Source organism: Capricornis sumatraensis, chromosome 6, assembly GCF_032405125.1.
Source record: "Capricornis sumatraensis isolate serow.1 chromosome 6, serow.2, whole genome shotgun sequence".
In the NCBI taxonomy this organism is placed as follows: domain Eukaryota; kingdom Metazoa; phylum Chordata; class Mammalia; order Artiodactyla; family Bovidae; genus Capricornis; species Capricornis sumatraensis.
Window position 1 is genome coordinate 54,348,492 of NC_091074.1, and position 20,172 is coordinate 54,368,663.

The 20,172-nt window shown below is 43.3% G+C and overlaps 1 protein-coding gene across 1 annotated transcript in view; it reads left to right on the plus strand.

Moving 5' to 3' along the window:
* Positions 1-279: 279 nt before the first annotated feature.
* MAMDC2 (MAM domain containing 2) overlaps positions 280-20,172 on the plus strand; it is a 164,750-nt gene continuing 144,857 nt past the window's right edge. The window contains exons 1-2 of the mRNA XM_068974487.1: positions 280-313; positions 651-764. Of these exons, the coding sequence (XP_068830588.1) occupies positions 280-313; positions 651-764 (148 nt within the window). The remainder of the gene's footprint in view (positions 314-650; positions 765-20,172) is intronic.

A 20,172-nucleotide genomic window follows, 5' to 3' on the forward strand; every position in this document is an offset into this window, starting at 1 on the left:
CCATCCTCGCGCAGGACCAGCTGTGCGGCCGGCTTCACTTGGGACGCAAGCTGCCTCGCGGCTACAGCTCAGCAAGCGCCGCTCCCAGTTCAGGCACCTTCAGCCCTCCATTCGGCTCCCGAGCCGCGGTGCAAAGTTGGGCAGCTTCCAGTGCTCTTTGCCTCTGATTTCTCCCTCCCCCGGTTCGAGGTGTCTTTGCTTCCCATGCTCCTTTCACCGGGAGCAGCCTGTCCCGGCGGGCTGGCGGTTCGCTCCTCTGTCCAGTCCTCCTCCCCGACCATGCTGTTCAGGAGCGTCCTCCTGGCAGTGCAAGGTAAGGCCTGGACCCGGGGGCTATCCCCGTGGGGCGCTTTCGTAACCCTCTCCCAATCCTGCAGCCCCGGTAGTCCAGCTTGCGGTCCTGGGCTGGGCCATCTAAGGGTGCCTACGGACAGCGTCTCAGCAGCCGTTTACGTCCCTCGCCAGCCCAGCGGCTGCGCACAGGTCTTGCAGTGGAAGCTCCCGGGGCGGGGGCGGCAGTAGCACATCCCTCTCTCGCCCCATCTTGGACGCCTTCCTCCACTTTCACCAGGTAGTTCCCCAGGGTGCCCTGAGTTGCTGCCAACGCTCCCCAGACCCAGCCCGAATTGAAACTCGCTTTGTATCCACAGCACTGCAGCTTGCCAGTACCCTGGACCTGCCCGCGGGGTCCTGCACCTTCGAGGAGAACACCTGCGGCTTTGACTCGGTGTTCGAATTCCTGCCGTGGATTTTAAATGAGGAAGGTAAGGGGCTCGTGCACAGGGGCCCAACCTGAACTTTTTTGGCTGGGTGGCTCTTTTGCATGAAAGTGAAAGTTGCTCAGTCGTATCCAACTCTTTGTGACCCCATGAACTATATAATCCATGGAATTCTCTAGACCAGAATACTGGGGTGGGTAACCTTTCCCTTCTCCAGGGGATTTTCCCAACCCAGGTCTCCCGCGTTGCAGGCGGATTCTTTACCAGCGGAGCCACAAGGTAAGCACTTTCGCATGGATAATGTTATTATCTTGGAGTTACATACTCTCGGGAGAAAAAGTGTGTCATGGATCATCTTTCCAGTTCTCAGCTGTGCTGCATGAATGGCCAATGACGAGATGGGGGTTGGGTGGGGCGTCCTTTGTTTACCTGGCCCTTGGCGAGAAGCGCTGAGATTTCGCCCCTGCCCCCTACTCCCTAATGAAAGGGAGAAAGGGAACACAGCTGATGCTTGTCTCCCACCAGCTATGTGCCCTCTGCAGGTCAACAGGCTCTCTCGTCCTCAGTAGACACCTTTGTGAGCTGGGCAAGTTGGGTGAGATAAGTTTTCCTTTCATCCTGCAGAAACGGTGGTGCTGCTCCTCTGGGATGAGACCTCAGTGTGAACCTCACGTTTGTGTTGTGCTTGACAGCGTTTTGTTGCATGACATCACCCTCATATTATTGTTGATTTATAATTCAGCACTTGGCAAAAGAGGAAACCAAGTGTATGGCTGTGTGTCTGAGGTCACTCAGCTGGCTTGCATTGGTCATTGCCTCAACCGCTCATACTGTTTGGGTTCTAGTGTCAAAGTTTCAATGTGGGATCTTAAATGGGATACAGTTTTTTGCCCTTTATTTATTTAGTAAATATATATATATATATTTCTATTTCTTTACTTTTGCTTGTGCCACCCCATTCAGAAGCCTGATGTCCCAGGTCACCGGAACTGGAAAATAGCCTCCTTTAAAATATGCCGCAGCATAAAGAGATCAGTTAATCTCCTTCCCCTCTCAGTTGTCTTCAGGCCCCCAGATTATCTAACCTCCCTGGAGAAGGTGGGGGCCCAGAACCCCTGCTCAGGATGTATAAAGTGTCATCACAGCTTTTCTGCCTCAGGCTTATCCTTGGGGCTTTGCATATTTTAGCTTCCCTGATGTTGGCAGGGAGGTGATGTTAACCCCAGTTTCCAGAGGAGGGAATCTCAGTCTTAGAATATTTAGACGACTGGCCCACGTACCAAGGTAATCAGTCAGTGGCCAACTCTGAACTGACTAGATCAGGGAAAAAACAGGAGCAAACTACTCAGTAGTAAACGTTATTTATTGCCAACGCTTGCTAAGTCTTCAGTACCAAATACTTAAGGATAGCTGGAAAAAAATCAATTCCTGATTTATTATTTGAGGAATTCCTACCTTGCTGATTGCCTTAGGGAAATCTCTTTCATCTCCTTTCTCTGTTCTGATTGTGCGTGAAGCATGTTGAGCAATGGCCTGGGCCACACAACGGGCTTTGGAGAGCATTATTCTCTAGCACAGTGCTTTAGCTGCATCAGAATTATCTGGGATGGCGGGGGCGGGGGGGTGGTATTAAAACACAGATTGCTGGGCCCCACCTCTGAGTTTCAGAGTCTGTGGGTCTGGAAGGGTGCTGAGAATTTGCATACCTAGTAAGTACTTAGGTGATGTTGCTGGTCAGGAGATCACACTTTGAGAATCACTGACCTTACACATCCCCCTACCTCTGGTGGTGGCTCTGCGCAGGGCTAGGACCAGGGTAAAAGAGCCACTTGCATGACCCTGAGAGTGAAAACCTCCTTCAATCTTGTGCCCTAGACACCCCTTTTGCTTCACCCTAGTCTGGCACTGAGAAAAGGAAATCAGCATCACCCCTTAATCCAGGAGCCTCAGTCCTGTGCCCCCATTGTCAGGCCTCTGTCAGGATGGTGGCCCCCTGGCAGCCTGCTCCTGGGTCAGTGGGCAGGCCACATCCCGCCACACTCGACTGCTGTCCAGACCCACAGGAAGTACTCTCTGCTGAGTTGGCACCTCTGCACCAGTGGCAGTTTAACAGTGCCCCTCCAGGAAAACAGGAAGATGCTTATAGGGGAAGGTGATTGCGGTTTACAGCGTATAATGAAGGCACTGTTGCTTTCCTCTTTGCTTTCTTTCTAACATCTAACAGTCACTGCTTTCTGGCTCAAGGCTGGGACTCCTGGCTTGGCTGGGGGAAGGTAATTCAGTCGCCTCTGAGCATTTCTATGGGAGCAGGCCCATTAGGCTTCTGTCCTTACAGATCGTGTTTTTCAGTGGCCAGAATTTGGACGTAGCAGTCCACTCCAGAGGTGCAGTGAGGTAGGTGTGTGCCAGCTGCTGTGGTTGCCTCCTGAGAAGCCATCACTAAGAGTTTCTATTATAAACCCATTGCTAGGTTGGTAAATTAAAGATAATGAAATTGTTCCAAGCTGAAATTTGGCAAGCTGTTCGCCAGCCTTTCTGCAAATTTACTTCAGCTGGCTGTAAAAACCCTTTGAAACTAGTTCCATCCACCTCTGTGTGTTGCATGGTAGCATAGAGAGCTGTAAGTTTCAGTGACTTTTGCCTACAAGAATTTGGAATGCAAATAGCACTTCCTTTGATGTCCTTGGTCAGTAGGTTAATTTATGGTGGAGCAATCAATGCTAAAGCCCAGTGAAGAGGGTTAAGTGGAGAAACAAATCTGCCAATTAGAATTTCATTCCCTGATAGCTCAGTCGGTAAAGAATCTGCCTACAGTACAGGGCACCTGGGTTTGATTCCTGGGTTGGGAAGATCCCCTGGAGAAGGGAATGGCAACCCACTCCAGTATTCTTGCCTGGGGAACCCCATGGACAGAGAAGCCTGGTGAGCTGCAGTCCATGGGGTTGCAAAGAGTCAGACACCACTGAGCGATGAACACCTTTGCCTTTTTAGGATAGGAGATTCACATCAGGAGTTGTCTCAAAATACCTCCCAGCTGCCCAAAATTGTATGTGAGGTCCACCCCTTTGATTTATTTAGTGTATTAGGTCTCTAAGCCTTTCCAGTTACAATTCCAGTATCCCTAGCTCATGGCCATTTTGAAATATGCTTGATCTCCTTTCACAGAATGGATGAGTTTTGACAAGGCAATGTGTTGACTTGATTGTGCTCCACCATGGAGGGCACCCCTGGGGAACCGAGGATGGCATCAGAGTAGCTGAGCATGTGCTAGAACCTAGTCTCATCTACTTTCCAGTTTTGGCAATGTGGTCTTGTTTTCTTGATTTACCTCCATGTTTTTGGTAGAATATTTTCATTTTCTCTCACTTGTCAAGGCAAGTGAGATTGTATCAGAATCAGACTTTGAAGCTGCTTCTAAGATTTAGGTTTGAATTAAATCCTGGGAAGAAGAGACCTATTTTATCCTATAAAAATCTTCATTCATTCATTATCTCAAAAAATCTTTATTCACAGTTCAGAGAATATTGGAACCCCTTTAACAGTCATCCTCAGCAGAAATCAAGATTGTCAGTTCCACTTGCCCAGTGCCAGCTGTGGGGGCTGAAGCCCTTCGGCTGAGGATTCTTGGAGACTGTAAAGTTGGCCTCACATCAGAATTGTCATGATTCAGATTAGCCATTGGATGGATTTTGGCTTTGTTCTGACTTTTGGGCACCTCGGTTTAGTATCTTTAAGCTGGCTCTGTGAGGAAGTCATTGGTGGAACTGCAGGAGGAAGAGAGTAAAATCCAAATCCAGGCACTACTCCTTTATTAGAAGTTTGGGGCACTAAAGCACCCCAGAGAGTAAGGCAGATGTGGACATATGTCAGGTAAAAAAGGAAATTCAAAACACTTGTTGTAGAGGAGGTGGTTTTTTCCTACAGCAGTGGGGGTCAAGGTTTGAGGAAATGTCTAATACAGGAAGAATTTGGATGGTGTTTGTACCTCGGGGCAAGTGATAGTATCTGTGGCAGGCTGGCCAGCTAGACGTTTGCATTAACCAAGGGGGTGAGAGTAGGGTGGTGGGGTGGTGGTAGAGTGTGCTGAAATCTCAATGTAAGTACATGCCTTTTTCTCTTCCTGTCACCCTCCTTTCTTCACCAAACCCCTTACTTCTCTCTTAAGGACACTTAGAGTCACTTGGTCAGCTGAATTTCAGCTCTTTACTCAGTCAGGTGCTAGTTATTATTAATAGTGATAAATCCTGCATGATATTTCTTGAGGCCCAGCTAAAGCCAAAGTCTGGTCAGGATCCCAGAGACCTTCCTGAAGGAGAATGATCAGTCCTCCCTTTCTGCAGATTAGAGCTCTTTTCCTGATTCTGGGAGAATGGCTCAGCATCCCACTCTGACATCACCCGGAGTTCATCCAGGGAATTCCCACCCTCTGGGCCTGTTTGAGCCTGCATCACCTCTGCTGGTTGGTCTCTTGACACCCTCTCTGCTGAAGCACAGCCCCCACATTGTGCAAAGGCTGGGAGCAGCACAAGACTGAGGTGTTCCCTGTATGCCTCTTGGAGAAACAGTCGACCCCAGGCCACATTCTTCCTGCAGTGCCACAAGGGATTCCTGGGCCCACCCAGGCTACTTCTGATGTCCAGTCGAACCTGGCTCTTGTGAGCTGTGCCTAAGCATGACCTCAGTTCTGTCCTGGCTCTGCCCAGCATCCTAGATCCTAGGGCTGGGCCATGGAGTTCACCCAGTACAACCTCCTCATTTTATGGAGGAGCACACTGGAGCCCAGAAAGGCTCAGCATTAATCAGGCTCTATATTGATGCTGCTGGTGCCTTCTAGGAGGCCCCTGAGCTCTCAACCCCTCAGTTTTGGGGCATGTCCCTAACCCTTGGCCTCCATATCAATCTGAGTTCCCAGGTTGTCTTACATGGCTCCTCCACTTGGGACTTAACCTACCTGGACTGGTAATCTCTCCCAGCTCCTCCCTGCCATGACTCACTTCTCTGAACATAGGCACTGTCTAGCCAGCCTTCTTCCTATCAAGGCCAACACCCAGTCTGGGTCTTCTCTACTCAGGTTAGAATTGCTGAATGGGAAGTTGCTACCTAGTTCCTGGCCTGATCCCTAACAAGGTGTCCTGGATTTGGGATGTTTGCCTTCTCATAATCACAGAAGTCAGCTATGGTCACAATATATTGGGAGGAAAAAGGAATCTCTTGTCATAGGACTTTCTGCTTTTATTGTCATCTTCAAATCTCTTAGCATGCAAGCAACCCCCATGTTTTATGACTTGCATTTTGGGATATGGTATTCATAAAAAATCCTGGTTCTTAAAATAACAGAACCTTTTTGGTAGGTCATCTCAGTAACAGTCCTAATTCTGTCTTATTAAATAGCATTTGATTTTTAAGAAGTTGATTAAAATGCATGTATGTTAATAGAAGTGGTGGGTATCTCGATGCGTAAGATCAGCAGACAGTTGAATGTGTCTTGGGCATTTTGACATGGCATCACCAACTTGATGGACATAAGTTTGAGCAAGCTCCGGGAGCTGGTGATAGACAGGGAAGCCTGGCGTGCTGCAGTCCATGGGGTCACAGAGTCGGATGCAACTGAATGACTAAACTGAACTGAACTGAGCATTTTGGTTGGTCAACCCTGATTTTCACCTCTGCCAATTATCCCACCACTCTCCCTCAATTTCTCTTGTGTGTGTCTTAATCAGCTCAGTCATATAAGTGTATTCATACATTCAGATCTAGGCTCTTGTGGTGTTTGATTATATGTTTAATTTTATACATATGTAGGTATGTGTATGAAATATCTAGAGAAAGAAGGTGGTGCTGAACACAGAACATATTGCTGGTGATAAATGAGGAAGTTATTTAAGAGCAAAGAACTTCCACAGTATATCAGAAATTTCTATCATATCCATTGTGTGTGTGTGTTCAGTCGCTTAGTCTTGTCCAACTCTTTGCAACCCCGTGGACTGTAGCCTGCTAGTTTCCTTTGTCCAAGGAATTTTCCAGGCAAGAACACTGGAGTGGGTTGCTATTTCCTATGCCAGGGGATCTTCTGGACCCAGGGATTGAGCCTGCGTCTCTTGTGTCTCCTGCATTGGCAGGTGGACTCTTTATCACCGAGCCCCCTGGGGAGCCCATCATATCCATTAGGCCATAACCTAATTAAGTAAAGCATAATGTCACACCTAATATCAACAAAGCACTCCTGACAAAAATAGAAATTTATCGAGAAATTCTTACACCTACGCCAATGGTTCTTAGCTCTGACTGGACATTAAAATCACCTAAATTTTTCTTTAAAAATAGTCGTACGCAGGCCCTACCACAAGAGATTCTGATTTACTTGACCGCATACAGGGCCAGACTTGGCACTGTTAACAAACAGACATTAGTAGATGAACAAACTCCCTATGTGATTCTGATACGTGGCCAGGGTTGAGGACAGTGACGAGAAGAATGGCCAACTCCTCCTTCCTCTCCCCAGCCAGATGCAGAAAGAAGGAACGTGCTGTTGCTAAGGATCCTTTAATGATTACCGATTGCCAATAGAATAAAGTACAAACTGCCTAGCTTGGCACTCAGGGGCCTTTGTAATTTACCCTCAGTTATATTTTTATTCCTCCCCCCGTTAATCCCCAACATGCTGTTCACTCAGTGAGCTCTTTGCTTTCTCGCCTCCTTGCTCTGTTTGTGCTGTTCTGTACATCCCTGTTATCCTGCTTTTTCATTCCCTGGCTCCATCCTGGCCTATTTAAATCTATCTGTGCTTTAATGTATGGCTCTTTTTTGAAACAATCCTTGAGTTCCCCAAGTAAATAAACTTCTCCCTTTCCTCTTTGTTTCCCCTTCCCATGGCTCTCTTCACTTTCCACTTTGTAAATCTTCTTCTTAGTGTCTCCTTATTGGAGTCCCCACCTCTTCACCTCATCTGAGTTATGCGTTGAGAACAGGGATCACATACTTCCCACAGCACCTGACAGTGTGTGGTATCAACAAACATTTTGAATTTAATCAATCTCTAAAGCCCTTATTGAGATCAATTTCTTTAAAAAAAAAAAAGTTCTTGACATTTTCCCCTGTAAAGAAAGAGGTTGTGTTTAATAATCCTTCCTACCATAAGACTTCAAAGACTTTGGAGTCTTCTGTTGCAATTTCCAAATATAACAGTGAAGCAGTATTTCAGTTTGCCTCACCAATACATGATCTGTTTCATCCCTGACATACCAATGGACAAATAGCCCTTGGATTATTTACCCATCAGGACTGCCTGAGTCCTTTGATCCTCTGCCATCACAAACAATCACAGTGCAACCTGGAGAGAGACACTGATGGTCTAAAAAGTATTTTTGGCAAAAGATGATCAAACTTTGGACTAGCTATTGAGAGCTGTTGTTTCTAAGGAACTCACGTGGGAGACATAAATAGTACCTACCCTGATGGGTAAAAGCATACAGGGATATTTGTCTGTTACTTGAAGAAAGGAATCTTCCATACTGATGTGACTTATGGAGAAATTCAGTGACATCTGCAAAAATATTTGCTTTTTCTACCTTGTGAGACATTTATCTGTGTTTTTAGGGAGGGTTCTGAGTTTATGAATAAAATAAAACTAGTGGTATCATGCCATAATTTCATAGTATCATGAATGAATCATATCTTTTACAAAAAATACTTTTAAAGAATATTCATTCTGTCAACACATATTTGCATACCCACTATCCATCAGGCACTATGTTGGTTGTTGGAGTACAGATAGTATATGGAATACATTCACAGTCATGATCCCTGCCATTTGCAGGCACCTTAGACCAACAGGAGCAAACACAAATCTGTAATTATGATAGAGAGCAAAAGGAATTGTATACTAGCCCAGGATCTTCATTGCAAACAACATAAGTAGACTGTTTAAATTAAGCGCAAAAGAAGTTTATTGGAAGGGTATCAGTTAGCTCTTAGAATCAGCAGGAAGTCTAGAGATCTGAGTTACATTTGGGCAAGGGTAAAGAGATATAATGTGTTGGCGAGATCCCACTGAAGGAACCATTTGTGTGACTTTGCCATGATTGTTTCCTACTGCACCTCTGGACCTGCCTGTTCATTATACTGTAGACAAGAAGCAGTGTGATGCAGCCTGCTCTCCAGTTCAGTAGCTGAGAAAAGGGTTGATCTGAGGAAGACAAGATGATAATGGGAAGGCTAGATAGGGAACTATGCAGTGGTTCAGCTAAGAGATGATGAGGCTTGAAATAGGAAAAAGGGAGTAGGGGTAAAAGGGAGAGTAAATAAAGCATCAGAACAGGGACTCATCTGGCAGGACTTGCTTATTGATTGGGTGGGAGTAATGAGTCAGATAGAGAGTGACTTCCAGATTTCTAGTTTGGGCAGACATATGTTTGAGGGTGTCAACAGTTGAAGAATTTCAAAGGGAAAATTGTATTAGAGTAGAAGAAGATGTGTTCAATTCTGAGTTACCTGGGAAACATCCAGGTGGAGGTGTTGAGCAGGACTTTGATGCAAGAAGCTGAGAGTCAGGAACAGTCTGGGTAGGACTATTCCCACTATGGCTGTGGGAATCTTCAGTGTAAAGATGGTGGTTGAAACCTTGAGTATAGACAAGATTCCCCCAAAGAGAATGTAGAAAGTGAAGATAGCAGGAAGCTGAAGGTGGAGCCTTAAATTCATGTTTAAGGATCAGGCATAAGAAGGAGATGGTGTAAAAAAGGAAACAGAAGGAAATTTAGACATAGAGGAGGAGAATTAAGAAAATACAGGGCCACAAAAGCCCGGACTTTGTAGGGTCAAAAGGAGGAGGTGATCAACAGGGCCCAGGGAAGCTGAGAAGTGGGCGCTTTATGACTTGCCTGTTGAAAATAACAGTTAGGTGCTCACATGAGTGAAGTGTCAGTAAAGCGCTCAGGACAGACCCTACATGCCCTGGTGGAAGAATGAAGGGAGAATGTTGACAGTGGAGCTCTCAGCAAAGAAGTTCAATGTTCCCTGTTTCTCAGAAAGAGATTTAACCATACCTCCGAAGAAACTTGTGATGAAAGAGTTTTTGTTTTTCTTTTCCTTGTTTCTTAGGAAGACTTGTGCCTGTTTGTAGAGTGAGAGGAAAGGATTAGTCAAGAAAGAAGGTTCAGGAGAGAGTAGGACCTCCTCACTAGCCCTACAGTAGACCCAATTTCCACTTTGACAATTTGGAAACCTCAAGAATATTTCTTTAAAAAAAAATTATTTATTTTTGGCTGCATCAGGTCTTCGTTGCAGCATACAGGATCTTTCATTGTGGTGTGCGGGTTTCTCTAGTTCTGTCACAGTCTTAACTGCCCCGCAGTACGTGGGATCTTAGTTCCCTGACCAGGGATCAAAGCAATGTGGATTCTTAACCACTAGACCACCAGGGAAGTCCCAAGAACATACAGATTTCTTCAACTGGCATAACCCAAGAACCATCCATTGAGTGGCTTGAGAACATTTGTGTCAGCTTCAAAATGTGTGACATTTTATTCCTATTGTAAATCTAGAGGGTATAGGAAATTGGGCTGAATCTGCGGTAGTTAGGATGCATCCTGGAACTTACTTAATAAAAAGCAAAACCAAACCTTTAGAAGTTACAGAATGTTTGGGTATTGGGAAACTTTAACAGCATAGCATATTGTATTTCTGTATTAGGAACGGTTCCCAGTGAGAAGTGTGAAGCGATACCTAGTGAAACCGTTACACGATAGCTTCCTGTGCCGCCGTGGTTTGTGACCCATAGGTGGTGTATCATGGTGCCTGTCTAGTATATTTATTGTCATTGTCTGTAACCATCGTAACAACCAACCATCCCGGAGGTGGTTATTATCAACATTTTACAGATGTGGAAGTAGGAGACACAGAGAGATGGAGGTAACATGCCCAGCGCGATACAGAGTCAGGATGTGGACCCAAGCACATCCAGCTCAAAAGACTTGCGCCTCACTGGACCCTGGGCACCTTCCCATCAGAATAGGTTGATACCTTCATACTTCCAGAGGTCATCACCATGGGAGACAGACCTGAAAGATTCGTGCTTCCCTAGAGACAGTGGGAATCCTCTGCAAAATTCTCATGGTGTCCCAGCATTCCCACTCTGCCCTGGGTTTCAGGCCCCAGCTATAGCCAGTGTGCCTGCTATATGGTAGTAAGCCTTTGGAATCAAGCCAAGATAGGGAAATATACTTTTACTTATTTTTTCCATAATAGATTATAGAGTTTAATTTTGGAACCATTGGAGGATTCTCTTCTCAGTCCTCAGCATGATCTTGGCAGAGAACGTCAGGGAAAATTTACGACTTGACCTAAAATACTTTGGCAGTCTTAAGGAATACTCCTCAACTTCAAATTCATCTGTTCCTACTGTGAACAAATTAAAAGAGTACACAGATAGATGTGTTTTTGCAAGCCAGTTGCCCCACTACGCTACACGAGCACTTTGGTACTTATTCCATTACTCTTAACAGAATGGCAATATTGCTATCCAGCAACATTATACAACATTGTGATATATAACTTAGCTCTACGCTCAGAAAAATTTCCATTCCTTATTTGAAAAACTTTTGCCTCACTGCCAAAGAGAGCTGAAGTGTTATTTGGGGCCATGCTTGTAATGAAGATGACTTTAATATGCTTTAACTTCACCAAGAAGCTGCATTCTTGGCTTACCAATGTTTTATGACTAAAACCATATTGTCTGATATCATAACTTAATGTTTTCTTTTTTAAGCTTCTGCAGATTTCTTCTAATTTTGACTTTATGAAAAAAATGGGTAATAGACTGGAGTGTGTTTAAATTGTTTTGTGACTCTACATTAGCCCATTTTAAAATATAAGCTTTATGGAAAGCCTTTGGCTTTCCACTATAAATCCTGAAAATTGGGAATAAGCATATGAAAATCTTTTTCCTTTTCCACAAATTCTGTTGCGGAAAATGTGAGTTATGCATTGGTACCTTTTTTACGAAAGAAAACACTGAAGAGTAGAACCTTTTGAACTCACATTTAAAAAGCTCTAATATATCATAGGTTACATGTTATCTTTGAAGATTTTCGTCTTCATTGTCAACATGAAATAGTCAATAACCTGCCTACATGTGGTTCTTTACTGAATCAGTTCAGTTCAGTTCAGTCACTCAGTCGTGTCCGACTCTTTGCTACCCCATGGACTGCAGCACACCAGGCCTCCCTGTCCATCAACAACTCCTGGAGTTCACCCAAACCCACGTCCCTTGAGTCGGTGATGCCACCCAACCATCTCATCCTCTGTCATCCCCTTCTCCTCCTACCCTCAATCTTTCCCAGCATCAGGGTCTTTTCAAATGAGTCAGCTCTGAATATTGTATAATAAAAGAGAAATTACATTGAAGGTAACATACCTGAAGATGCATAGTATTGTCATGGGTTTTAATTTGGTTTTTTGTCCTTGAGGTGTAGTTGACATACAGTAGTATATCAGTTTAAGGTGTATAGCATAATGATTTGACTTACATATGTATCATGAAATGATTACCGCAGTAAGGTTAATAAACACTCATCATCTCATATCGAATCAAAATAACAGGTAAAAAAAACATTTTTTTCCTTGTGATGTAAACACTTAGGATTTACTGTTTTAACTCTCCTGTGTAACATAGCAACAGCACTAATTATACCTATGCTACGCATTACATTCCTAGTACTTTATCTTGTAACTGGAAGTTTGTACCTTTTGCCCATGTGTGTGTTTATTCACCAAGTCATGTCCAACTCTTTGGGACCCCATGGACTGTAGTATGCCAGGCCTCCCTGTCCCTCACCATCTCTTAGACTTTGCCCAAGTTCGTGTCAATTGAATTGATGATGCCATCCAACCATCTCATCCTCTGTTACCCCCTTCTCCTTTTGCCTTCAATCGTTCCCAACATCAGGGTCTTTTCCAGTGAGTCAGCTGTTCGCATCAGGCGGTCAAAGTATTGGAGCTTCAGCTTCAGCATCAGTCCTTCCAGTGAATATTCAGGGATGATTGCCTTTGAAAGTCAAAGTGAAAGTCGCCCTTTAGGATTGACCGTTTTGATCTCTTTGCTATCCAAGGGACTCTCAAGAGTCTTCTCCAGAACCACAGTTCAAAAGCATCAATTCTTTGACACTCTGGCTTCTTTATGGTCCTACTGTCACATTCATACATGACCAATGGAAAGACCATAACCTTTGGTGGCGAAGTGATGACTTTGCTTTTTAATACACTGCCTAGGTTTGACTACCTTCACCCAACTCCCCCTCCCTCCCAAACCCCACCTCTGGTGACTGCAAATCTAGTCTCCTTTTCTATGAGTTTGTTTGTTTTTGAAGTATAATTGACCTACAACACTATGTGATTTCCTATTGCACAACATAGTGATTTGATATTTTTTATATTACAAAATGATCACCACAGTAAGTCTAGTTACCATCTGCCACTGTACATACATATTACAGTATTATTTACTGTGTTCCGTACAGTATACTTCCCAGGTGGTGCTAGTGGTAAAGAATCTGCCTACCAATTCAGGAGGTGTAACAGACACAGGTTTTATCTCTGGGTCAGGAAGGTCCCCTGGAGAAAGGATAGGCAACCCACTCCAGTATTGTTGCCTGGAGAATCCCATCCCAGGGACAGAGGAGCCTGGGGGGCTGCAGTCCTTAGGGTTGCAGAGTCAGACATGACTGAAGTGACTTAGCCTGCACTCTGCACTCTGCATTTCATCCCCATGACTTGTTTTGTAGCTGAAAGTTTGTACCTCTTAATCTCCCTCACCTATTTCACTCATTCTCCTACCTCTCTCCCCTGTGACAACCACCTGTTAGTTCTGTGTATCTATAAATGGGTTTCTGTTTTGTTAGGTTTATTCATTTTTTTTTAAGGTTCCACATATAGGTGAAATCATATGGTATTTTTCTGTTTTATCTCACTCAGCATAATACCCTCCAGGCCCATCCATGTTGTCACATATAGCATTATTTTATTCTTTTTTATGACTGAGTAGTATTCCGTTCTGTATACACCACATCTCCTTTATCCATTCATCTATTGATGGGCACTTAGGTTGCTTCCATATCTTGGCTACTAGGCATGCATGTTTCATTTTTAATCTTGCACTTGTGAAATAGGACTTATTTGCTCTATATACACATAAACTCTAAAGAGTGTTCTGTAAAATGAGACTCTAAAAGCTATAGAGCATAAATTCCAGGTTTTTAAACCACTCCCATTATTTTAAAAAAATATCAATAATTATCATTGATGTCATGTTCAATTTTGATCCAAATGGGCCTCTTGTCTGTCAAGTATGTCATTAAGCAACTTTTGGAGAGGATGAAGGCAACCTGTTTGCTTCATAACAGCTGAAAACGGACAGCTTAGTTGTCAAAAAAGTTTCTCGGTCTCTCAGAATATCTTGCATGCCTCTTGCCTTTCTACAAACTCAGCTACTCACAATAAAAATTGCTGGGAGATGAAAAGGGTGTGAAATGGTTTATATCTTTAATTAATTCCATTCATTTGTCATTTTGGCAAGCAGGAAGTCATTCACAAGTTCACGACAATATTCTGTCATAAAATAAGTTTGGACACATTAATGGGCGATCTCTTGCTGAGCATAATATTGGCCTAGTAGTCTAAGATTTGTTAGAAAATTAATGAGTCTTGGAAAAATAGATAACGTTCACCATCATTCCATCCAAATGTGCAGTGAATCATGGCTTGCACAGTAGACACTGAATCTGACACTCAAGTGATTTAAGAACTTCTCCTTAGAAACACTAGACAAAGGAAAGATCCTGGAGAGTAAACAGCAGAGACTCAGAGTTCCAATCTCTTTTAGCCTTGATCACTAGTCACCAGTTGAATGACTTGCCATCAAGATTTCCCTAGCCAGACACTGAGGATGATGACTGGTGTATTTTATTTAAATATTTTGAAGAATGGACTCATCAATTTTTTAAATGTTTTTTAACCATTTTTTTTAATGTTTACCCATAGATCTTTTTTCATAAAGACCATTTGCAAGCATTTACTGAACACTGGGTGAATGTGTTGGCATTGAGCCAGAAGACCCAGTAGATGAATAATGACAACTATTTTATCCAACACTTATTGGGCAGTTCTTATATACCAAGCACTTTGGTAGATGCCTTGCATGTATAATCTCACTGAATTCTTACAGTGACCCAGTGAGGAGATACTCACTACAGATGAAGAAACTGGGATTTAGAGTTTTGGGGTTTTTTTTTTAACATTCCCAAAGTCACAGAGCAGGTAAATGATGAAGCCTGGATTTTAACCTACATTTCTCTCCAAAGACTGGGAAAAGAATCATTCTGCCAGTTTGTTTCCACACTCTCCCTTAACATGGAGCCTCAAAGCATCTTTGGGATAGAAATAATAATGATACTTATAAGTAGCTAACTCTTAAATACTCATCTATATACTATTGGGGTCGCACAGAGTCGGACACAACTGAAGCGACTTAGCAGCAACAGCATATACTATTCTATGTTTGATGTTATTAACTAATTTAATTGTCCCAACAGCTTAATGAGTTGAGTCTTATTTTCATTCTCATTTTAGGGTTAAGGGAGGTGAGGCATCCACAGGTAACATACCTGTGGTCACAGCGATCCCAGCTGGGAACACTATATTTTGTAACAGGTCTTCTGGCTCCAGTCTGTGTTCTGTGAAGGATATAGCAATTATAATATTCTTTTTTTTCCCACTGCACTTTGAGGTGAGAAGCTTTTCTCCTTAAGTTCTAATGTGAATGACTAAGAGAACCATGTAAGGACATTCTTTCAGATTCTTTCATGCACAAGGGCCCTATCACCAAATAAATTCTAATCTGAAGAAATTTTTAATCAGTCCTTTTCTTTAGAAATGGCATGGGACCCTGGGACAACAGAATTCCTGCCTGGTTCCAAGTTCTAAATGAGGTTACGATGGGAACTCCTGTGAGAGACTCATACTCCAGGCACCCCCATGACTGCCCCGCATTCTCTGGACAAATTCCAGTAGAACTTATGTTCCTTGATAATCTTACAGTCTTGTTTTGAAAATATATCAAGTATCCTCATACCAAGAAAAAGAAAAGAAATAGAAGTGTAATATTTGTCTTCTTGGGTTATGGAGCAAGGAGCTCAAATCAGTAGGGATATAAGCAGGAGACACCATATAAGCAGAAAGACAATGAAAAGCCCTCATCCTTGGAACAAAGGCAACGAATGACCCCCTGATCAAACTTACTTTGTAAGTTAGCTAAAGAAATATATGCATCTCAGTCTCGAGGTTTTCTGTTTTTCTTTTCAGTCATGACTACATATTTATTTGTTTACTTTTTAATGTCTAATTACTTTTTAAAAAATTTTATTGAAGTACAGTTGATTTACAATGTTGTGTTAATTTCTTCTCTACAGCAAAGTACTCAGTTATACATCTATATGTAGAGAGAGAGAGATACATAGATTCTTTTTCATATTCTTTTCCACTATGGTTTGTCACAGATATTGTATATAGTTCCCTGTGCTATCCAGTAGGATACTGGTGTTTACCCATCTTGTGTATAACAGTTTGCCTCTGCTACTCCCAAACTCCCATTCCTTCTCTCCGCTCCACCACCTGCTGCCATTCCTTGCCAACTGCAAGTCTGTTCTCTATATCTGTGAGTCTGTTCTTGTTTCATAGATATGTTGATTTGTGTCGTATTCTAGATTCCACATAAAAGTGATATTTGGTTTTGAGTTTTGACTGAAAATATAAAAACTTATGAGTAGTTAGCAGTGAAAGCATAGCCCTAGGCAGTTGATCAATGAGTTTATATCTGTCTATAAAATGCAAGGGCCTGATGGACATTATACTAAGAGGCTCAGTATTCAATTCTTAGGTGATTGGTCAGTTGTTTATGTGGTGCTATAATATATAGTATGGAAAATTATTTGTCAGTGAGATCCTCAGGCATGAAATAATAATAATGACCATTTAGTCTCTATGCTGAAGATACTATGGCCATGTTATCTCCAAATCCTATTATAATTTTATATGATCCGTGTGGCCATCTCCATTTTAAAGACACAGCTGCTGAGAACCAGCAAGGTGACTCAGCCTGCCCCAGATCACACAGCCATAGCAGAATAGGTCCAGGTCTATCTGTGCCAAAGCCAGTGTCTGTTCCATTGTCTTGCCACTGGGTGTCTGGCACTGGATTTGATGCTGCAGGGGCTTCCAAAGAAGGGCAATACCTAACTTCTGCCTTCTAGAAGGAGTAGGATTCCAGCCTCTCCGAGGTTGACTGTTTTGACAACCTCTTCTCCCAAACCAGCCTCTCTAACTCTTGGTCTTTGCCATCATCCATCATGAACGTCTCTCCCAAACTCCACTTGGACTAGGGATTGCTCCCCGGTACCTGACCTCATCATGGTTAGACATTTAGGGAGGGCTTATCAGACTCAACAGTAAAAGTCACTCAGTTGTGTCCAATTCTTTGTGACCCCATGGACTATACAGTCCATGGCATTCTCTAGGCCAGAATACTGGAATGGGTAGCCTTTCTCTTCTCCAGTGGATTTTCCCAACCCAGGGATCAAACCCAGCTCTCCCACATTGCAGGCAGATTTTTTACAAGCTGAGCCACAAGGGAAGCCCAAGAATTCTGGAGTGGGTAGCCTATCCGTTCTCTAACAGCTCTTCCTGACCCAGGAATCAAACCAGGGTCTCCTGTATTGCAGATGGATTCTTTACCAACTGAGTTATCAGGAAGCAGTTCCACTCATCTTTCTCCCTCCCTGCCTGTAAGCTCAGCTTTCATGATCCTCTCCCGTTTTTGCTCCCTCCTGCTGGTTCTCAGTCATTTATGTTGCTCTTCCAAACCTAAAAATTTAGGCTTTTAGGGAACCTGGTGTTATTATCACAAAATCAACATCATGTCCCACTTCCCAAAGCTGGCTTTGGTAAAGTTCAAGTGGAGAGAAAGCTTTTGCCCACTAGTTCTTTTGGTCCTCAAGCCTTAAAAACAGATTTTTTCATCCTTTCTCCAGGGACAGTGTGATGACTCATAGTTCTGTTAGCTGAAAGAAATGCTTACAAGCCTCAATGGTTCTGTCCCCATGAAGCCTGCCCTCCCATACCTAATACCAATTCACAAGATCCTTTCCTGATACTCGGGGCACTGATCAATAAAATAGGTGGGAATGTGCTCTAGTGCCATTTCCTATCAGGCCTTGATATAGCTGTCTCCTTCTCATCATCCCAGCCTCAGCTGAAGTGTTACCCTCTTCCCAGAGCACCCCAGTTCCCATTTGACCTCCCTCATGGTCACTACCACATTGTCCAATTTTAATTCACTTTGTAGCACATTAGCTCTGATATTTTTCTTGTTTATCCAATCAAATATTTATTGTCTGCCAACCTGTTAAACTGTAAGCTTTGCGACAGCAAGGAAACTGTCTCACTTGTGTCACTGTGGATTCTTCCATGCCCAACACAGTGTCTACAACCAGACAGAAACCCAATAAATATTTGGATGAACCAATCTTAGTCACTGTGGAACTTCTGCCTTGGAAATGTACAAAGGCCAACACATTATCAGGATTTGTTGAATGAAAAGAAATGCCAGATGAGCCTGGGCATCACAGAGACATTCTGTGTAAGAGATGCGACTATCTCTAGGATATGTCTAGGCAGAGACTTCACATAGAACAGGTGAATTTTTCAGTTACATTTTGGTGCTGCTCTTACAGAGCTACCAACTTTCTCTTTGTCTGCCCGTGGGAGTGAGTGTTCTACTGGGAGAACAGAGATTTCTCACCCAGATACAGGATAGTATTTTCTTCTTTTAACAAATGTAGTAAGCAATTTGTGGAACAACAACAAAAAAAATATGGAAGAACATTTAAAAACTAAATTCTAAAACATTGCCCAAACAAGAATAAGAAGCTGTGTGTGTGTGTGCGTGCACACACATGCGCGTGCATGTGCCCATGTGTGAACAATAAGTCCTTAGTTAGTCTGTGGTGTGAGAATGACTTTTCAGAAAACTAGCTAGTTTCTCTTAGTACTGGTTGTGTGTATATTATTCAAGCAACTGTTTTAACTTTTTTCTCTTCCCCTAAGATCGGCCAAGCTGATACCTGAAATCTATCAGGGTAATCAGACTCCAGATCACTTGGAAAAGATTTTCCCTTATCACAGATTTTTCTTTTAAGATCCCCAAACAGAAACCTCAGTGTGGAGCCCCTGAAGCAGTTTGAAAAGAAATTAATAAATAGTGGACATGAAGTCTGCCCATAGCTCTCATATATTCTTCTAAAAATGCACACAGCGTGTTGCATCTCTCCACCTTCTCTCTCTGGAGGTATGTGATAACTGGTATCACAACCAACATTTTAGATTTGTGTTCCCCAGGCCCCTTTGGAATCACGACTACGGATCTTTGTCATTTATTGTGGGCCCATGGGGGCTTCACTCGTTTCATCTTACAATCACTCTCTGAGGTAGGTGGCATTCCCTCTAGTTCACAGTTGAGGAAATGGAAGTCTCTAGTGGCTAAGTGGCCTGCCTGATGTCACATAGCTAGAAGTGGCAGGACTGGGCAAGAGGTATCATGGTATCTACCCTGTCATAGCACTCCCATAGCCCTGGCAGTATTTTCAAACCTCTCTTCAAGCACTTGAAAAGAAAGTGAAAATGTTAGTTGCTCAGACATGTCCAACTCTTTGCAACAGCATGGGCTGTAGCCCTCTGGGCTCCTCTGTCCATGGGGTTTTCCAGGCAAGACTACTGGAGTGGGTTGCTATTCCCTTCTCCTAGGGATCTTCCCCACCCAGGGATTGAACCCAGGTCTCCTGCATTTCAGGCAAAGCACCTATTTACTCTCATTCCATTGGCTTTATTCAAGAATTTATCTTTTCCCTTCTATTATGCTTCCCTGGTGGCTCAGACCATAAAGAATCTGCCTGCAGTGCAGGAGACCCAGGTTTCATCCTTGGGTCAGGAAGATCCCCTGGAGAAGGGAATGGCTACTCACTCCAGTATTCTTACCTGGAGAATTCCAGGGACAGAGGAACCTGGCTGGTTATAGCCCATGGGGTTGCAAAGAATTGGACACAACTGAATGACTAACACTTTCACTAGAAATTAGCATCCGTGTCTCTTCCTTCTCTTAATCCTCTATATACCTTACCAAATGCTCTGCACATAATAAATCAGGGCCAGGGCTGGGGAGAAGTTAATGAGGCACTCACTTGGAGTGTAAAATTTAAGGGAACACTCTTAAAATCACAGTCATATTTTTTAAAGCTGTTTTTATCTTTTGGCCCTTGACACGTTGCTCCATTCTCCATCCCCACTTCTGGCGATCACCAATCTGTTCTTTATGTCTGTGAGCTTATTTTTTTCCCCTTACATTTCACAT